At 46.0% G+C, this 21,102-nt stretch overlaps 1 protein-coding gene and 1 pseudogene across 1 annotated transcript; both read right to left on the reverse strand.

Annotated features, from left to right (window-relative positions):
- Positions 1–598: 598 nt before the first annotated feature.
- Positions 599–2,508, reverse strand: LOC136531290 (ethylene-responsive transcription factor TINY-like; annotated as a pseudogene).
- An 8,010-nt stretch (positions 2,509–10,518) lies between these two features.
- On the reverse strand, positions 10,519–13,922 carry LOC136531291 (uncharacterized). Its single transcript, XM_066523958.1, has 4 exons — positions 13,588–13,922; positions 13,136–13,279; positions 11,590–11,798; positions 10,519–11,017 (listed from the first exon to the last, which is right to left on the reverse strand). The coding sequence occupies exons 1-4, from the start codon at positions 13,827–13,829 to the stop codon at positions 10,860–10,862; spliced, it is 753 nt and encodes a 250-aa protein (XP_066380055.1). The 5' UTR covers positions 13,830–13,922; the 3' UTR covers positions 10,519–10,859.
- Between the last annotated feature and the right edge of the window lie 7,180 nt (positions 13,923–21,102).

Below are 21,102 nucleotides of genomic sequence, written 5' to 3' on the forward strand. Positions count from 1 at the left end.
AGTATGTGATGGACAACTATATATGTGTTTGTGATGGATGATTGTAGGACAAGTAATGGTTGTTTATCTATCTATTAGCTTGTGCTTGTCTCTACTTGTGATGATGAATGTTTTATTTTGGATGGCCATGTATTGCTTCAAGTTTCTACTTTGAATTCTTGGCCATCACATTCTCTTTTACTTGTTGTGTGAATATAACATGTCATATTATATCTCTTTTTCATGGATATATATTTGTTCACATACACTTGTTGCACCCCACGGATTGCAAAATTTAGGGGGGGCTTTTGTTTTGATGTATGCAAATCATGTATAGATGATTCTCATTGAAATTCAATTTCATGCATACATCAAGGGGGAGCTCTTCATAAAGTTTGGGGTTCAAAAAAAACTTTAAATTCTTTCATTCTTATAAAAGCCTAAGTTGGTTGTCATCAATTACCAAAAAGGGGAAGATTGAAAGTGCATTAGCCCAATATGTGGGGTTTGGTGTATTGATAACATCCAAATTAGGGACTAATGCGATCTTAATGAGATATGTCACAGCAATTAGTCCCATGAAAGATTTAAATAGTTGATAAAGATGAAATGGTGTCCCTCAATTCTTGAAGTTGAAAAAGGCGTCGAACTCAAAACGGATCTTCAAGTTTACATGTTATGCTTTTGAGTTTAGTCGAAAGTCTCGACGTGACTCGGAACTCCGACAGTCAGAAGTCCCAACCCAAGTCGGGAATCCCAACACCTGGACTTAGTTGGCTGGCTGACTACGCCCGTCGGAAGTCCTGACATACGTCGGGAGTCCCGACTCAGGTCAAGAGTCCCGACACCTAGCCACCTGGTTGCCTTGCAGACCATGCGCGTCGGAAGTCCCGATGTACATCGGGAGTCCTGACCGTCGGAAGTCCCGACATACGCCGGGAGTTCCGACGTTGACATGTTCTTAATGACTTTGACCTTGCATGAACAGTGTTTTTCTTTATAGGTCAAAAGTCTTGAGATCTACGTCGGACCTTCCGACGTAGATCTGAACGGTTGAATTTAGCTCTCTCCTCTCTTCTAACCGTCACTTACTCATTCATTGCAACCTACTCACGGCCAAAATAGCTCCCAAGCATTCAAGACTCCCCTCTCCGACGGAGTGGTGACCTTTTGGCATCAAAGGAGCAACCCCAACACATTACCTTACCACTAGAAAGTGGGGTTGTAAGTTATCGAAGTCACAAAATTCGTTTTATCATTTGTACTACATTTTTCGTAGTCATCGGGACTTCTGACAGTTTGCGCCAGAACTTCGGACGACATTGGGAGTTTTGACCCAAACTGTCGGGACTTCCGACAGACAGTTGCTGACAAGTGACTTTGAGTTTTGTGTAGAATTTTTTAGATACGCCTATTCAACCCCCCCCTCTAGGCATTGTTTAGATCCTTTCAACGCGGCGGGCTGCAGGGCAAGCTGGGGGGCATAGCTCGCCAAAGGGCTAGCGGATTGGGCCGGGGGGGGCGCTGGGGGCGTGCGCGTGGGGCGGGGGCGGGGGTTTCCGAACGCTACATTAGCCATTTTTCTTTACATCGACCCCCCCCCCCCCCCCCCACACCCACCCACCCACGCACACACCCCTAGCTAGTTGTACCCCCACCCATCATCAAACAAAGAAATCCAACCAAAAAAACAAGTGAAGAAAGAAAACAAAAATCACACACTTGGAAACACACACAAAACAGTGAAGGCCATGTACAAACGGAGGATAGCCTAGTAGCAGTTTGTAGTCCCATAGGAGAGGGAGAGGGAGAGGGTGGAAGCCGACGACTGCGTCGAGCCCATCGCACGGCATCCACGGCCACGGGTGATCGGACGGCCCGAACTCTCCACCCACAGCGGCGCCAGCTCGTCGAACACCAGCTCGGCGGCCACCTCTACGGCCTGCGCCGGTTGCCGCACGGGCTGAGGCTCCGGCTCCGGCTCCTCGTGCACGGCGGCGCCAGCTCGCCGGCCGTCGTCGTCGTCGTCCGCCGGCGCGTCGCGCGATGAGGACAAGGAGGAGCCGCTGCCAGCGGCGGAGTGCATGAGTGCGGCGCGCGCGGCGGTGGCCTGGACGTCGAGCGGTGCGAGGGAGGCCGGGCGCAGGAGGTGGCGCGCGAGGTCCTGGAAGTTGAGCACGGCGCGCGCGCCCTTGATGCTGAGCGCGGCGATGTCGTGCGCTCGCGCCGCCATCTCCGGGCACGGGAAGGTTCCGAGCCAGATCCGGGACTTCTTGCGGGGCTCCCTGATCTCCGACACCCACTTGCCCCACGCGCGTCGCATGCGGACACCGCGGTACGCCGGGGCGGAGCTGGAGCCGCCGTCGTTTGAGCGCGGGCGCGCGGGCGCGGGCGCTTCTTGCCGTTGACAACAGCTGCGGCGGCGGCGGCAGAGCAGGGCGCCGCGCGCGGGCTGGTGGACGTGCGAAAATATTCACCACTGGTGGACGTGTAGGATCGGAGCTGACAGCTGAGCTCGCTCATTGCCATATAGGGAATACTACACCGCACCGAGCTAGCTTAGTCCTAGCCGATCGATCGTCCGCGATGCTCCCGCACGAGCTGGAGTCGTCGATCGTGTATGTATGTATGCATGAATGTATGATCGAGCAAGAGATGGAGACAGAGAGAACAGAGGTGGTGCAATGGTAGCCAGCTAGGTAGCTGTATGTAGAGATGTTGCTGGGTGTATAAGTAGGGGAAGGGATCAATGGACAATGGAGGGAGGAGAGGAAGAGGAGACACGACAGGGGAGACCCGCGACGCGTCAGGTGTGCGAGGGATCGTTCGCACGCTCGCTCGCGCGCGCGCGTACGTAACAGTAGTGGCAACAGCGACGCGGCAGCGGACAGCGCTGCCCGCGCTGCCCTCGCCATGGCCATTACTATTGCCGATGGATCGACATGGATGGCGCGCGTCTCGGTCTCAGGGGGGCTGGCTGCAGTATATGTACGTGTGTCCATGCCCTGCTCCAACGGCGGGCGTCTCCGACGATCCCCGCTGGTTGGGCAGGCATTTACTGATCAACTCGATGGCTCCGATCGATCCGTGTCCGGCCGGCACGAGTGCATGCGGTGTGCTCGCGCACACGCTCTCGCCATCCTGCCGCCATTACCCATATCGGTCACTTCTTCCATGCATCCACCGCGCCAATACGATTCACTGTCGTTCCACAGCATATACATGTACTGTACTGCTAAGGAGAAGTATTTACTACAGCATTTTATTTATTATTAACTAATTAATTATATATTATTAAGCAGATGCATCAGATTTTTTGGGGTTCTAATGCTACGCCACTGGTGTCAGCTACAGTACGCTCCGGCATAGGCGACAGTGGCATGGCATCGATCGATCGAAGGACGACGAGTTCATTCAGACAGGTGTTCAAGCACAGGCCCAAGGTACCTGTCGATCGTCTCGCTCTCGCGTCAGAGACGCTCGCAGCACTGATTCCCGTCGATCCCTGTAAGTCGAAAGCTTTGGAGAACGTACATTTCCCGTTGAAATGAAAAGCATAGCCAGTAGTAGGCCAAACGTACAGTGCGGAGCGGTTGCCTTAATCGTGTTCTAGTCTGGTGATGACGCAACAGCCAGCCAAATATTACTCCCTCGGTCCCTCTCCCTCCTAAATAAAACTCTAAAACAAATACCCATTTTATATATAAAAAGGGTATCAACGTATAATAATGATCACACGCTGAAAATAAAGAAACTAGTGGCATAATGTAGTCCATAAGCTAAAAGTACTTGTATCGTGGAACAAATTTTAAACGCTACAAATGTAGGTGAAATCAAGGAAAACTGTGAATATATACTCTGCCCTAAATTGTGCTTGTGCTCCCTCTATCCCAAAAAAATATAATTTTAGGATCCATGACAGTCAAGCTAACTCCGGTTTGGCCAAATTTATAGAAAATAATATTAGCATTTACGTCTCCAATTATGAAAATATATTCTATAATTAATTTAATGATACTTATTTTGTATCATAAGTTTTAGTAGTTCTTTATATAATTTTGATCACAGTTTAAATCAGTTGACTCATCAAAAAATGAAAATTGCATTCTTTCTAGAATAAAGGAAGTAAGTCGTTCTGATTTTTTTCTCGATATTGTAAGGAAAATGGACCCTTGGCCCATTTACTTTGAATTTTGGTGTTTGATGACTAACACAACCAAATTGGACTAATGAATTTGCAAGTGTTTGTTTTGTAGTTCAATAGGGTGCAAGACGTAACTTGGACGAAGGCGACGTGATGATCCGATGATCAACACCTCAAGCAAGACCTTAAGAGCACAAGAGAAGACCCAAGAGATCAAGCAAAGTCCAAGCATGAAGATTGAAACCAAGCCGTATGCAAGATCGCGAAGAAACGAGCTCGCATAGGCGACCAGACACTGGTGGCTCGGCAGTCGGGACGACCGGACGCTGGACCGGTGGCTCGGCAGTCGGGACAACCGGACGCTGGACCAGTGGCTCTGCAGTCGGGGGCGACCGAACGCTGGACCGACTCTACAGTCGGGACGACCGGACGAGGGCGGCGAAACCGACCGGACGTAGGGAAGCAGCATCCGATCGAGTACAGAGAGGTTCCAAAGCGGCAAATCTGCGACCGGACGCGTCCGGTGGCAGGCGACAGGACGCTGGCCAGCGTCCGATCAGCACATTGCCGGCTCAACGGTCGGGACGGGAGTTTGCATATCTCTACCTTGCTCTTTAGCTTCCGCATTTACATTGTTTAAGATAGTTCATCTATTGCATAGGTTTTGCTATAGTTAGAAAAAGAGACCATAGTTTTAGAGTTAGAATCTTTAAGTTGCCTAATTCACCCCCCCCCCCCCGCTCTTAGGCGTCACGGTCCCTTCAATTGGTATCAGAGCCGGTTGGTTCATTTTGGACCTTTGGCTTAACCGCCGTTGAGCCGACGCTATTTAGAGTGGTTGGGATGGATACCGCTAGGCCTCCGTACTTTGACGGCACTAACTTCCCATACTATAAAGCTAGAATGGCTTGCCACCTTGAGGTGGTAGATTTGGGTGTATGGAGAGTCACTCGTGACGGGATGAAACACATCAAGAATCCCAAAAACCCCATAAAGAGTGATGAAAAAGAAATGCACTACAATACTAGAGCTAAAAATTGCTTGTTTGAATCACTTAGTATGGATGTTTTTAACCAAGTATTCACTTTAAATACGGCACATGAAATTTGGTTAAAACTCCAAGAGCTCCATGACAGCACAAGCAATGTCCTGTGAGCAAAAACATTATCTAGCAAAGCAAAACTATGATTCCTTTACTATAAATAATGATGAGCTTGTTCGTGATATGTATTCTCGTTTGAATCTAATTATCATTGAGCTCCATTCTATAGGATTATTAAAGCTAGATGATGCGGACATCATGAGGAAGATCATCTCCGTGCTACTACAAAATAAATATGCAAGCATCATCACCATCCTTCACAACATGGAGGACTTGAGCAACATGACCCCGGGCATAGCCATTGGCAAGTTAGTGGCATTTGAAATATCATGTAAGATGGGTCAAGAAGAAGCTTCTTCATCAAGCAAAGGCAAAGCTCTCGCTTGTAGCAACAAAAAGAAGATGAAGGGCAAGCAAGTTGAGACAAGCTCAAGCTCAAGTTCCTCAAGTGAAGATGAAGAAGAAGATGAGGACGACGATGATGATGATGAAGATTCAAGTGATGATCAATCTTCCTCCTCCACCTCCGATCTTGATGAAGAATCAATCAAAGTGATCAACAAGGTGGAGAAGATGATCCAAAGGCTCAATGTCAAGGGTGTGCCCATCCAAATTCAAGATTTCATTTCCACGAATCAAAGAAATGAGCAAAGAAAGAGAGGATGCTATGGATGCGGCGAGTTAGGGCACTTTATGGAAGTTTGTCTAAACAAGCCCACACCCAAGACAAAGAAGAAGGCATGCAAGAACCAAGCCCTCACATCAATAAGATCATGGGATGATTCTTCAAGTGAAGAAGAACCCCATCACAAGAGGCGAGGCCGCAAGCACTCATCATCAAGCTCTTCTCGTGTGTGCCTTATGGCACGAGGTAATGAAAGCTCTTCCTCTAGTGAGAGTGATAGTGATGATGATATGCCTTCTTATCATGAACTTGTGCAAGAAAATCTTAATTATGCTAAAGCTTGCACTAGTCAACAAAAGAAGCTCAAAAGTTTAAAAAAAAGCTAGATAGTTCACAAAAAGAATACAAAACCTTACTTGAACAATATGAGAACTTTGCTAATCTCAATGTTGAACTATCTACTAAAATTGAGAAACTTGAGACTAGTGCAACAACAAATGCATGCACAATCAATGATGAGCAACTCTTAAAGAAAAATGAAAAATTAAAAGAAAAGTTAGCTAGCTCACAAGAAGCATATAATAGTTTGCTTGCTAAAATAGAAACCATGTGCAAACATTGTGATGAGCTAACTAATAAAGTTGCTAATCTTGAAGCCGTTAGCACAACCCCCACCAAGGCATCTAAAAAGAAAAGTTCTATCTTTAACATGTCTAAAAAGGATGCCTCTACTTCTTGTAATAATTTATGTTTAGACTCACCTTTGGACAACCAAGTTTGTGTTGAGAAAGTTGTTGTAGATACATGCACACAAGAGGTTGCAAAGGAGAATGAGCAACTCAAGCAAGAAGTAGCTCACCTCACCAAGGACTTGACTCAAGTAAAAGGCAAGGCGAAGCAAACCCAACTTCATCAAGATAACACCGTCAAGGGAGTGAAGAAGCTTGATGAAGGACAAACCATGGTTTGTTACGTGTGCCACAAGGAAGGTCACAAGTCCTATGAGTGCAAGGTGAAGAATGGGGGAGGAGCAAAGAAGAAGGAAAAAAAGCAAACAAGCAAGCTCTCCAACACCTACACCAACAAGGTGGACAAGAAGGCCTCCACGCCTTATCTCTTGAAAAAGAAGAAAAATGACAAGGTGGTGGCCATCAAGGTGAACAAGCAAGCCAACAATGGGATCAAACGCTTTTGGGTGCCAAAGGAAATCATTTCAAACATGAAGAGCACCAAGAAGGTTTGGATCCCGAAAGGGAAGTGAGAATTCCATCGGACTTCGGGGAATTTAGAGACTTGGCAAAGTATGGGTGCATTTCATGGGGTGCATTATGATGGATAAAATCATTGCCAAGTGGGTTAGTGAATACTATGGACCCAAATTCTCCTTCCCATGTCAGGTAACTAGATGTTATTAATTTTTAATTGGTACATCTTGCAATTAGATTTTCCTACAATTGGTATCTTTAAGCATTTAGTTATTCTTCATGCCTAGGTTTGCATTTGCATGCTTATATCTTTTGTCATGCATACACTAGGTATATCTTATGGTAGGCTTGCTCGGTCTCCTTTTTAACCCTTGGAGCAAACCTACATGGTTTAAAATTGCTTAGAAACACGGCACATAGCTTGTCTTACTTTTGTTTATCTAATATGTGCCAAAGTCCAAATTGTAGATAATCTCTGCCGAATATCATTTTTGAAAATGATTCTCACATTCATGAGATGTCATCTTTCAAGTGGTATTTTGATTCTAAAATCAATGTGCATGATTTCTACAAAGTTTACTACACTTGTGTGCACAAATTTAGGGGGAGGATTACTCTACAAGTTGGATGCCTTGAGACTAACATCTTTTTAAGCTTATCATGTGTGTAGTAGTCTCATTGCAAGGAAAATGGAGTCCCCGGAGCTAAGCATCATACTTCAAATATCCACCACCTATTGCAAGTGGTAGAAATCAATTTGGTTTCCACATGTGGTATTTCTAAAACCAATATCATCATGTTGATTTCATTTTGACATCTATATGCTTTCTCCATGCATTTTATAGATTAAATTCCCTTATGCAATAATGTGCCGATTATGCATATACTTTGCTTTCTATCATATGTATGCATATATTTAGGGGGAGCTTAATCTATATAATGTGAAAGTTAAATTTTGTGACCTATTCCTTTCTACATTCAAAGGATCACAAAGTTTGACCCTCCCTTGTGCCACTAATGTCTTCCTTTTCGGTGTTTGATTCCAAAGGGGGAGAATTTAGAGGACCAAAGACAAGCATTAAAATAAGGGTAATGGTCCGAAAAAGGGAGGATAGTAGATTATGGATTGCCTATGTATTGAAAAAATTTATAGGAAGCAAGGCTTAAATCCATAATGCCACATGGGGACATTTGCAAGGGCAAGATGGTCTTCAATTGGTATCTAAGTAGGATATTCTAGCATCATATAACCTTGCCCTTTGCATTGCATCCTAGCAAGTAGATAGGTTTTTAAAATTAAAATTTTTTATTATTTGCTTACTTTGGTCGTGTTGGCATCAATCACCAAAAAGGGAGAGATTGTAAGGAAAATAGACCCTTGGCCCATTTACTTTGGATTTTGGTGTTTGATGACTAACACAACCAAATTGAACTAATGAATTTACAAGTGTTTATTTTGTAGTTCAATAGGGTGCAAGACGTAACTTGGACGAAGGCGACGTGATGATCCGATGATCAACACCCCAAGCAAGACCTTAAGAGCACAAGAGAAGACCCAAGAGATCAAGCAAAGTCCAAGCATGAAGATTGGAACCAAGCCGTACGCAAGACCGCGAAGAAACGAGCTCGCAGAGGCGACCGGACGCTGGACCGAATGCTGGTGGCTCGGCAGTCGGGACGACCAGACGCTGGACCGGTGGCTCAGCAGTCGGGACAACCGGACGCTGGACCGGTGGCTCTGCAGTCGGGGTGACCGGACGCTGGACCGACTCTGCAGTCGGGACGACCGGACGCGGGCGGCGAAACCGACCCGACGCAGGGAAGCAGCGTCCGATCGAGTACAGAGAGGTTCCAGAGCGGCAAATCTGTGACCGGACGCTGGCCAGCGTCCGATCAGCACATTGCCGGCTCAACGGTCGGGACGACCGGACGCGTCCGGTCAGGACGATTCAGCGTCCGGTCAGTAGCAGAATTGCGGGAGTTCGACCCCAATGGCTACTTTCTCAGTGGGGCTTATAAATAGACCCCCCCAACCGGCCATTTGGAAGTGTGGAGCTGAGGAAACATACCAAGGGTGTTGATACACCATTTTAGTGATCTCCACTTGCATTAGTGATTCATTAGGTGATTAGCGTAGGTACTTTGTGAAGTGCTTAGGTTGATTAGACCACCGCTCATGCACTTGCTCTAGGTTTAGGCCTAGTGTTTAGTGAGGTTTGCATACCTCTTACCACTCGGTGCTTGCGAGCACCATTGTTGTATATCGGAGGGGCTTGAAGTCTTGCGAGACCACACCAACCGCGTTTGGGGTGTGGCCGCCATCGTGTACCGGAGGGAACAAGGCCCGCGGCGTTTCGACCGGAAGCTTGATAGTGAAGACGGCGGGGAGCATCCGGAAGAGGCTTATCGGAAGGCACGTCGGAGACCCACTTGCGCGTGGGGAAGGCCCGAGGCTATCCACGGAGTTACCCGACCGGGAGCTTGGCCCTTGAGAGGGATTCCTTGCGAGGGGCTCCAACGAGGACTAGGGGGAAGCTTGCGCGCTTCTCGATACCTCGGTAAAAATACCGGAGTCGTCGATGGGAGTTTGTATATCTCTACCTTGCTCTTTAGCTTCCGCATTTATATTGTTTACCTTACTTGTTTTGCGGTAGAGATAGCAACTCACTAGCAAAACCGTAATTGCACATTGAGATAGTTCATCTATTGCATATGTTTTGCTAGAGTTAGAAAAATAGGCCATAGTTTTAGAGTTAGAATCTTTAAGTTGCCTAATTCATCCCTCCTCTTAGGCGTCACGGTCTCTTTAGATATATAGCTTTTGATATGTATCTATATATGTATACATATGTAGTAAAAACTATATAGCTTTTCATAACCAACACTAGAACAGACAAGAAACAATTGGTTCTGAATAAATAGAAAGACTTGTGTTACGAGGACGAGCAAATAGAAAGAGTTCTGGTTCGTGTCAAATCCATTCATAACCAACACTAGAACAGACAAGAAACAATTGGTTCTGAATAAATAGAAAGACTTGTGTTACGAGGACGAGCAAATAGAAAGAGTTCTGGTTCGCGTCCTCGGTTACTCGCCTACGAGCACTTGGGGAGGGGGGTGACCTCCCCGGAACCCCAGCGGCGGCAGAGAAGGCACAGGGAGAGAGCGAGAGAGCAGGGACGTGTGGAGTGGTGAATGAGGGAGGTAACCCTAGCAGGTGGATGCAGGTTTTATTCGGTGCACAGTGGAAGCCACATAGGCCCACCCACGTGCGCCCCAAGCGAAACCAGGCTTCGGTGAAACGCCCACCCGCTCGTTTCCAGGAAGCCTGGCTACGAACCCCTCATGGGATTGCGGTATCCACAAATTGCACTTTTAACTAATTCACAAAGGATCATAAACATTCATATACACAAATTAGAAAACTTTAGTTATAATGTTTTGTGTCGAGAAATGTTCAGGATAGTGAAATACTATGGATTCAAAGGTTTGGGTGGATCTTTTCTCATGCAATTATACAAGTGCACTAATAATCTCTGATCTCTTAAACAAGATAATGGAGCTATGTTACAGTTGAAAGGTTACTAACACAAAGATTTTGCTGGCCCCATACAGTTATGGTTCCACATCTCTAACTGCAAAACCAGGCAACAAGATCCGTGAACTGTTAAAAGCTTCACCCGCACAACCAGGTAACCAGAAAACTCCGGCAAATTTCATCCACAAAATCACATAAAATCAGTAAACATTGGAACCAAATTGGATCTGCCAGCTGAGGAAAACTAACACAAAAAAAGTATAAGCTTAGTCACTATCCTCTTCTTCCCGCTCTTCATGCTGGGCCACAACCTTCTCTATGAACTTCCTGCGAACACCTTCAATGACATTGTCCCGAGATGAATCACTGCCATCATGCCCATCATTCAGTACCGGGTCTGACTGGCAAAGGGCTAACGCAACAGCTGAAAGGAACATAACAGTGACTTAGTGTAAATAGATGAAACCCATGTATATTGCTGGGAAAAGAATTTCTGGAACGATGTAGAGGTAAAGGAAAGCTTCCATAAATTTAGTGTAATCTAAATGTGAAAGATTATTCTCTAATTTCTTATTACAGAAAAGGAACAATGATATGCTAAGATCTGGGAACCAGCATGCTGCTATTTTAGACAAACACCATCGAAATATTTGACACATGAAACAACGCAGACAAATCAAGACTAGATCTGGGGAGTGTATGCATTAAGGCACGCAGGTCATAATGAATTGTTTACTATTGATTTTTTTTTTAAAAAAAATTATCACCTGAAGGTCAAAATATTTTGCTTTAGTTAAGGAAGTTCAGGTGGTATATCCAAAAGGAAGCGGATTGTGGGAGCTAAATGGCATAGGCCAATATGCCATTCATAAATTTACAGGTGTGAGCTCAAAAAGACCTATCAACAGCACATAGAATTGGAGCAACTGGAATCAATCAACTAACGGGAAAAGCAGATACTGAATACTAATTTGCAGTATACGAGTAGTAACTTACATTCAGGTGTGCATCTCTTTCCACCAAACTTCTGCAAACCAACATAAGTCCCTTTGACAGCACTGTTGTTATACACCAGTATTGTAGGAACATTCCTATCTGGGTAGTTGGGGATGCAGTCTGTGGAGATAATTTTAACAAACTTTGTCGCTGGGTATCTTGTAGCCAATTCCTCCAAACAATTCTGAAGCAATCCACATTCAGGTATCCTGTCATCAGATTTATAGAATTCGATAAGCGCCACAATTTACTAAAGAACATCATGCTTCATGCATCAGATCAGGTATGGAGCTCATTACACTCCAATGAATTCAGATATCCTTTCTGTACAATTTTGATGCAAGCAACACATGGAAGCATTAAAACATCATACAGAAAAGAGCAACAATTTCATGGAAGATCCTCCATGCTGAAAAACTGCAGCATGACAATCAACTAATTACATTACAGCTTAAAGTGGTGGACAAATCAACAGGACAATGTCCACTAAATCCAAGAATTGCCAAGCTATCTATTTGTTATATGGTCATGAAAGCATGCTCACTTCTTTGTCAGTTCCACCTCCTTTGAACCTTGCAAACAACTCTGGAAGTCTTGGGTGCCGCTTCGCTGAAGTTCTTCCTGTGGCTAGCGGGGCACAACAGATGCTGGACGGCGGATAGACTGGCAAATCGCGGTCTGATGCACTCATCTTGCTGCCCACTTAGCGACCCAGGAGAAAGGAATTGAGCACCTCATGTCAACCTGAGTCTTCTCCCGCCAGGTTTGGTCCACTGCCCACAGCCTACAAGCACTAGCACCATCCGGGCACGACAGCTTCCAAACATGGTGGTGCAAGGCGACACATAAAGCTCCAAAGGTGGCGAGGAAGGGCCTCAATTCACTGGTGCTCTTCCTGGCGTGGACTCTATGGAAACAAAGAAACCAATGTGTATTTGATGGAATCACACAGTCGGTCTCGGCAGTAATCCAAGAGGCAAGCGATTAAGCACATTTCTAGACCATGGCAGGCGCGAAGGCCACGTGTGCTGCTAGAGCGAGCTGAGTAGGCAACAGCTAGTAGGGGCTGCATGTATTGTTTAAATGGTTGTGTTCATGCAAAAAAAAAAAAACCTAACCCAACCGTGGAATTGGTTTGTAGTCGGACAATTTTTTCTATCTATCAATGAAACAGCATGCAACTCTCCAGCACGTTCGACAAGAAAAAAGAAAGCATGTTCACAGATCATATATATCGAAGGTACGAGCTGCTGGGACCTCACAGCAATAAAATGTCTGGCTACGAGCCAATGACACAACACAAGTATCAGAATTCCTATATCCAGCCAACCATAGTCAAATTTCATAGTTGCCTAGTCTTTTCAGGCAACTTTCTATAGAAAACCAAGACAACTAAATAAAGTGCAGTCAAAGTCTGAATTTAGTTCAATCTGGTTCCAGAGCTGTTTGGTCGAATCATACAAAATAAACCCTAGAATTGTTCTCCCATGCATAATCATTGACATAGCATGCAAAAGGATGCAGTGAACTGTGAAGAAAGAGTTACCCATCCTTGTAGAGGAAGACCACAACCCAAACATCTGATGGTGCCTGAGACACCTCCCGCACGAAGTCCGAGCCAGTGATGGGAACTATACTACCAAATCGCGCGGTTTTTGCTGCCTCCCTCAGCTCTGCGAGCCTCGTCTTCCTGCAGGCATGGAATTACATCAAATCGTCACAATCAATTCCCACTTGTACCAAACGAATCGCAAAACGCATTGAATAATCCAAAGTCCGGAACTACTGCGAGGAATCCGGATCAACAATAGAAAGACATCAGATTCCTATCAGAAGCACACGAATTATACCAATTAACCACGCTAGTCAGATCAGATCAATCAAACGCGGCAGGCACTAAAGCTTCTTAAGATGCATCTAATAACAGAAGGGGAAAAGACAGCATCACGGATCAGCAATCAGACAGCAGACCGGATCAAGCCTACGGAGAGGCCCTACCTGTACTGCTCGAGGAAGCGGTCGTCGTCCAGGTCGTCCTCGAGTTCCTCGAGCTCTTCGGGCTCGCGCTCGTCGAGCCATTCCTTTGACTTGGGCTGCTTGTCGGCGTCGACCTTGGGGGCGAAGGGCGGCGGCTTGAAGGGCTCCGACTTCGGAGGCAGGTTCCCGAGGCGGCGCTGGATGTCGTCCCACTCTGTGCTCCTCCCCTCCACGTCCTTGTACACGAAGTGATAGTCCGCCATGGCCGAGCACAAGGAGGCAGGAGCGCAGAGAGAGAGATGGAGGGAGGCAGGGGATGCGCAAAACCGCGGGGGAATGGAGAAGCGAAGTGGGGAAGAGAAGGGAGAGAAGGGAGCGCGGAAGCACGACTGACGTGCGGGCCCCACTTCCTGGATCCTCTACCGGAGCGGCTTCTGACAGGTGGAACCCTCGTGTCGGTGAGATGGCAACCAATTTCGCTGGGAGATTTAACTTTTTACCATTATAAGAATCGGCATCTCCTGATATCTCACTTTAACGGCTGGCAATACGAATTTGGCACGCAACGGAGAGAAGAGATACAGAATTGCCACTTTTGCAGTCGTGGCACGCCAGCGCGCCAGTCCAGGTCGGATCCGAGGCAACATGGGGGTGGTAAATGACCGCGGCTGCCCCTGCCCTCTGCTGCTAACCCAGCCGGGCCACACTCAGTCGCCTTACCCGGCCCATTCGCTCATTCTTTGTCTCCCCGCTCTCGCCGTAGCCCTCCTCCTCCGCCGCCGCCATCCGACGACGACGCCGCCTTCCTCTCCCTCCTTCCTCTCCCAGCTTTCTCGATGGAGCATTACTCGGAGTCGTCTAGAGGTGGACGGGCGAGGAGCAGGCTTCACGGTGGCCCAAGCACCCGCATTGCCTTGGTCGGTCTCGATCCCATTGGTGAGCTCAGTGGTTTCCCGTTGATCCCTTGTCCGGATTGCCATCTTGCTCGAGTGGTGGAAGGGCAGACCAAGAAGGGCAATGAGAATCATGGCCGTCTATACTTCAAGTGTGCAAGGAATGTGGTGAGTTGTCTCCTAGATTTTCCTAAATTAGCACAATTAGGGTTGTAATTTGTGTCCTTTTTTAGTTCCCCAAGTTGTGTGGGTGCTATCGATTCGAGAAGCAGTACTTCTAGCAGTTGAAGGATCTCGGCATCGTCATTGTTCGGCCATCGAACTGGGCAGAGGTGGTGGAAGAAGAAGCTTTAGTGGGGAGTCTAGATGGTGACAAGCAGAGGAAGGAATTGGAGCACAAGCTGGAAAAACTGATGTTGAAGATGAACATGTTCATTGCTTGTTGAAAGGTCCTAATATGGCTAGAGGGGGGTGAATAACCTATTTAAAAATCTACAAAACAACTAGAGCAATTTGATTAGTATAACAAATAGCAAAATGCAAACTTGCTCTAGCTCTACAAGGGTTGTAAGCCACCTATCCAATAATTCTAGTTGCTATGATTACTAACCACACAATTTTCTATGTCACTACTCAATAAGAGCTCTCACACTTGCTACACTAAAGTGCTCCACTAGATGAACTTAAACTACAAAACAAGCTCTCAATTCTAGCTACACTAAAGAGCTTGCTACAACTAGTTTGCAAGAATATAAATGAGTAAGTAGGATGATTATACCGCTGTGTAGAGGAGTGAACCAATCACAAGATAAATGCTAAATCAATCACCTAGGAGAATACCAAAGGGCAAGAGACAACCAATTTTCTCCCGATGTTCACGTGCTTGCCAACACGCTACGTCCTCAGTTGTGTCGACTAACACTTGGTGGTTCGGCGGCTAAGAGGTGTTGCATGAACCTCGTCCACATAATTGGACACCACAAGAACCTACCCACAATTGAGATAACTCAATGACATGAGCAATCCACTAGGATTACCTTTCGGCGCTCCGCCGGGAAGATACAAGTCCCCTCACAATCACTGGAGATGGCCATGAACAATCACCAACTCGTGTCAATCCTCCTCCGCTGCTCCAAGCCGTCTAGGTAGTGGCAACCACCAAGAGCAACAAGCAAATCCCGCAGCGAAACACGAATACTAAGTGCCTTTAGATGCAATCACTCAAGCAATGCACTTGGATTCTCTCCCAATCTCACAAAGATGAAGAATCAATCATGAAGATGAGTGGGAGGGCTTTGGCTAAGCTCATAAGGTTGTTATGTCAATGCAAATGGCCAAGAGAGTGAGCTTGAGCCGGCCATGGGGCTTAAATAGAAGCCCCCACGAAATAGAGTCGTTGGCTCCTCAGTCCACTGAAAAATAGGGCGACCGGACACGCCGGTCAGATCGACCGGACGCTGGACCCCAGCGTTCGGTCACGCGATGTGTGCCATGTGTCCCCTGCTTCAAACCCTGATCGCTCGATCTCAATGGTCATCAGTACATTTAAGTTGTGACCAGACGCGCTGCTCCAAAGTGATCGGACGTAGGACCCTAGCGTCCGGTCGTTTCCAGTAAGCGTCCAGAAGCGAAAAATCACGACCGGACGCGTCCGGTCATGCCCGACCAGACTCACCCAGCGTCCGGTCACTCAATGTCTCCCCTGTGCACCGCATATGTCATCATACGTCATATTGACCGGACTCAGGCCCTGAGCGTCCTGGTCAATTCTCGCGCCAGCGTCCGATCAAGAGACCGAGGGCGGACTTCACTGCGCCACTGACCGGACATAGGACCCCAGTGTCTGGTCACTCTGTGAACCCCTATCTTTTCTATATAGGGCGCTGGTGGCACCATCGGACTATCCGCACTCTATGGCCAAACACTCCGCCGGTGAAGTTTCTAACCCTTGCTCAAATGTGCCAAACACCAAGTGTATCACCTTGTGCACATGTGTTAGCATATTTTCACAAATGTTTTCAAGGGTGTTAGCACTCCACTAGATCCTAAATGCATATGCAATGAGTTAGAGCATCTAGTGGCACTTTTGATAACCGTATTTCGATATGAGTTTCACCTCTCTTAATAGTACGGCTATCGATCCTAAATGTGATCACACTCGCTAAGTGTCTTGGTCACCAAAACAAAATGGCTCCAACAATTTATACCTTTGCCTTGAGCCTTTTGTTTTTCTCTTTCTTCTTTTCCATATTCAAGCATTTGGTCATCACCATGCCATCACCATCATCATGATCTTCACCATTGCTTCATCACTTAGGAGTAGTGCTACCTATCTCATAATCACTTTGATAAACTAGGTTAGCACTTAGGGTTTTATCAATTAACCAAAACCAAACTTGAGCTTTCACTTGTGTTGTATGTGTTGTCTTTGGGTGTGTAGTGATCAAGGATGGCAACGGGGTAGTTTCGGGTCAGATATCCGTGGGTTTCGAGTCTTGTGGGTTCGGGTTCGGGGATGATTTCTCACCCATAGTTTTGGGTTCGGGGCCCTGAAAGGTCCTAATGGCTAGAGGGGGGTGAATAGCCTAATAAAAATTTCTACAACAACACTTAGCACAATGGTTAGACAATTATGAAGCAAAGCAAGGGTTGCGCTAGCCTACTAAAAGTGCAAGCCACCTACCACAATTCAAATCTAGATAATATGTATCCACACAAATGCTATAACACTACACTAAGTTAGTGTGCTCTCAAAGATAACTAAAGAGCCACACCAACCAAACTAACAAGCTCTCACAACTAGCTAGACTAAAGAGCTTGACAACTAGTTTGCGGTAATGTAAAGAGTGTGAGCTAGATAGTTATACCGACATGTCGAGGAAAGAGCCAATCAATCACAAGAGTGAATAACAATGAAGACCAATCACCTCGGAATCAAATAATGAACACAATGATTTTTTACTGAGGTTCACTTGCTTGTCCGGTAAGCAAGTCCTCGTTGTGGCGATTCACTCACTTGGAGGTTCACGCGCTAATTGGCATCACACGCCAAATCCACAATAGGGTGCCGCATAACCAACACAAGATGAGGATCATACAAGCCACGAGCAATTTACTAGAGTACCTTTTGGCTCTCCACCGAGGAATGGCCAAGAACCCCTCACAATCACCACGATCGGAGCCGTAGACAAACACCACTCTCCGCTCGACGATCCTCACTGCTCCAAGCCATCTAGGTGGCGGCAACCACCAAGAGTAACAAGCGAATCCCGCAGCGAAACACGAACACCAAGTGCCTCTAGATGCAAACACTCAAGCAATGCACTTGGATTCTCTCCCAATCTCACAAAGATGATGAATCAATGATGGAGATGAGTGCGAGGGCTTTGGCTAAGCTCACGAGATTGCTATGTCAATGCAAATGGCCAAGAGAGTGAGCTTGAACCTGCCATGGGGCTTAAATAGAAGCCCCCACGAAATAGAGCCGTTGTACCCCTTTACTGGGCACAACGCGGGGTGACCGAACGCTCCGGTCATACTGACCGGATGCTGGACCTCAGCGTCTGGTCACATGATGCATGCCATGTGTCCCTCTCTTCAAATATTGTACGCCCAATCTCAATGGTCATGAGTTGACCGGACGCTGCGCTCAAAGTGACCGGACGTTGAACCCCTAGCGTCCGGTTGTTTCCAGTAAGCATCCAAAAATGGTTTTCTTCGACCGGACGTGTCCGGTCGCCCTTGATCGGACACAGCCAGCGTCCGATCAGTTACCCTGACCACTATGCTACCACGTTAGCTAGGACCAGACGCTGCCTTCTAGCGTCCGGTTAGTCCAAGACCCAGCGTTTGGTCGAATGACCGACGCCGACGTATTTGCTGTTACAACAGACTGGACACGTCGGTCCCTCTGAGACTAGTGTCCGGTCACCTTGTAACCAGCGAGACTAACTCCATTTCACTTTTATTTTCTTCACCCTTGCTCAAATGTGCCAACCACCAAGTGTAACACCTTGTGCACATGTGTTAGCATATTTTCACAAACATTTTCAAGGGTGTTAGTACTCCACTAGATCCTAAATGCATATGCAATGAGTTAGAGCATCTAGTGGCACTTTGATAACCCAATTTTGATACGAGTTTCACCCCTCTTAATAGTACGGCTATCAAACCTAAATGTGATCGCACTCTCTAAGTGTCTTGATCACCAAAACAAAATAGCTCCTACAATTTATACCTCTGCCTTGAGCTTTTTGTTTTTCTCTTTTTTCTTTCCAAGTCCAAGCACTTGACCATCACCATGGCATCATCATCATCATGTTATGATCTTCATTTGCTTCACTACTTGGAGTGTGCTACCTATCTCATGATCACTTGATAAACTAGGTTAGCACTTAGGGTTTCATCAATTCACCAAAACCAAACTAGAGCTTTTAGGCCCCGAAACCAATCGGGTTCGGGTTCGGGTTTGGTTTTCCACCCATGGATATCCGAAATAAATCATTTGGAATTAAAACTCATGTTTTATAATATGCTAATAATAACTTATTTACTTATATTATTAAATTTATTCTAAGTTGACTCATGAAAATATTTATTATTTGTTGCCTCTTGTTTATACATGTGAATATGTGTATATATATCATGCATATGTTTATAGAAAGTCCTTATTTCTCTTACTATGTTGCCATACAAAGTGGGTTTCGGGTATCCATTTGGGTTTCAGGGTATCCGCGGGTTCGGTTTTGGGGACGGATTATCACCCAAATCGGTGTTCAGTGCGGTTTTGGGTTTCGATTTTGGATTTTGGGTTCGGGTGCACTAGAGACTCTACCCGATCCGAATCTACCCCGTTGCCATCCCTAGTAGTGATGTATGTTGTAATGAAGTAAGGGATGAATGAAACTAAAAAATGTTGTCCCCATAATTTATTGTCTAGATGGATGACTAAAACTAAAATGATGAATTGACACATAATTCACAGAGGTATGATAAAAACAGATCACATGCACATCATTTCATAGAGCAGTGGACACATAATTTAATACAAACCATAACAGGTTCAGGCAGATAGTTGGGATGTCTACACATCCATTCCATAGTCATTTGGCCACACATTACATCACAGTAGCTTAAGGCCACACATTACATAGTCATTTGGCCAGTTCCAACACAAAAGCTTACGGCCACACATCACATTGTCTTGTGGCCACATAAAGCACATAATGTTCAGGTGTTTCACTTTTTCTTCCCTTCTTTGATGGAGTCTTCTTTCCTGGACTCTTCCTGACCTTGGATGTCAGCTGCTTCCTCCTTGGTGTCATCTTTCTTGGAGCACCATCAGTAGGCATGTCTTGAATCTGGTTTACAATTTGCAAATCAAGGCAGGTGTTCCTGTGTTCAAACATCTAGGAGTTCAGGGTTGCATTCTTTGGCAAGCATAGAATTGTAAAGGTTGTATCATACCTTGGAGGTGTTCTTAGGATTGATGGTGGAATTGTCTCCAGTGGTGGCACATCCAGGAGATGTCTCTCTGCTTATTCTGCTGTTTCTGCTACTTCTACAACCTCTCTTGATGCCTTTGTAGTTGTCTCTCTAGCCACTGCTGCTCTTGTCCTCGGTGTTCCTTGGTCTGTTGGTGGCTGGTCCTTCTTGGCCTTCTTTCTTCCTGGTCTAGGTGTTGTCTTCTTGGTCCTCTTCCTGTAAATAAACACCATAGTTAGGTTAGTTGTTGCTTATTTGTTGAAATAAGATAACAGTTCAGTATTTACCTTTTCTTTGTCCCTATCAGTGCACACCTCTAGCTACCAGTTCTATGGCCATACTCACCACAGCTAGTACATTTTACCTGCCTAGTTTTTTCAGTTCTTTTAGTTAGAGATAGGTACCTGCTCTTCTTCAATCTGCCTGGTACTTTTTTCTTCTTGGACAGTGGTGACAACAACTTGAAACCCTTGTCAACCTTAGGCCATTGGTCCTTGTTAGTGATGTTTGGGATAATACCATGATAGACAGCCTGAAACTTCTTAACAGAGTAGTATTTGTCCACATATAGGTCCATTTGGGGTTGCCTCATAGTGGTGATGATAGCCAGTGCATGTGGGCATGGCTTCCTAGTTACCTGCCATTCTCTACAGGTGCAAATATGCTTTGTAAGATACACAACATGTATCCTCACTTCTTCATCTTTGTATATCTCTGTGACTTTTGCTTCTTCTGGATGCCCCTTGGTCACTTTGAGGTGGCCTAGACCCTTGGAAGTTGCATTCAGCTGGTGTATGATGGCAGGTAAGGTTCCTCCAGTCAAGGCATTAGAGATCTTCCTTCTCTTAGCAAATAGGACCATTGTTTTCTCCCTAATAGTATCAGCCAAACAATGCACAGGCAGATCCTTGTGCTCTTTGATCCATGCATTCCAGGACTCAGCTAAATTATTGTTGATGTAGTCACATTTGATGTCACTACTGAATTTGCTCCTGGCCTAGAGTAGGTTATGGTGGTCTTTCAACCAAGTAAGCACACAAGGGCTAGCTGCCACAACCTTGTCAAAGAAATACTTGAATTTGTAAGGAGTATAGGCCCTAGCTATAGGCCACATGTTTTTGGCATAGACATCTCCACAGTAATATTTCTTCATATTCTC

This window comes from Miscanthus floridulus, unplaced genomic scaffold (genome assembly GCF_019320115.1).
Source record: "Miscanthus floridulus cultivar M001 unplaced genomic scaffold, ASM1932011v1 fs_316_3_4, whole genome shotgun sequence".
NCBI lineage: Eukaryota > Viridiplantae > Streptophyta > Magnoliopsida > Poales > Poaceae > Miscanthus > Miscanthus floridulus.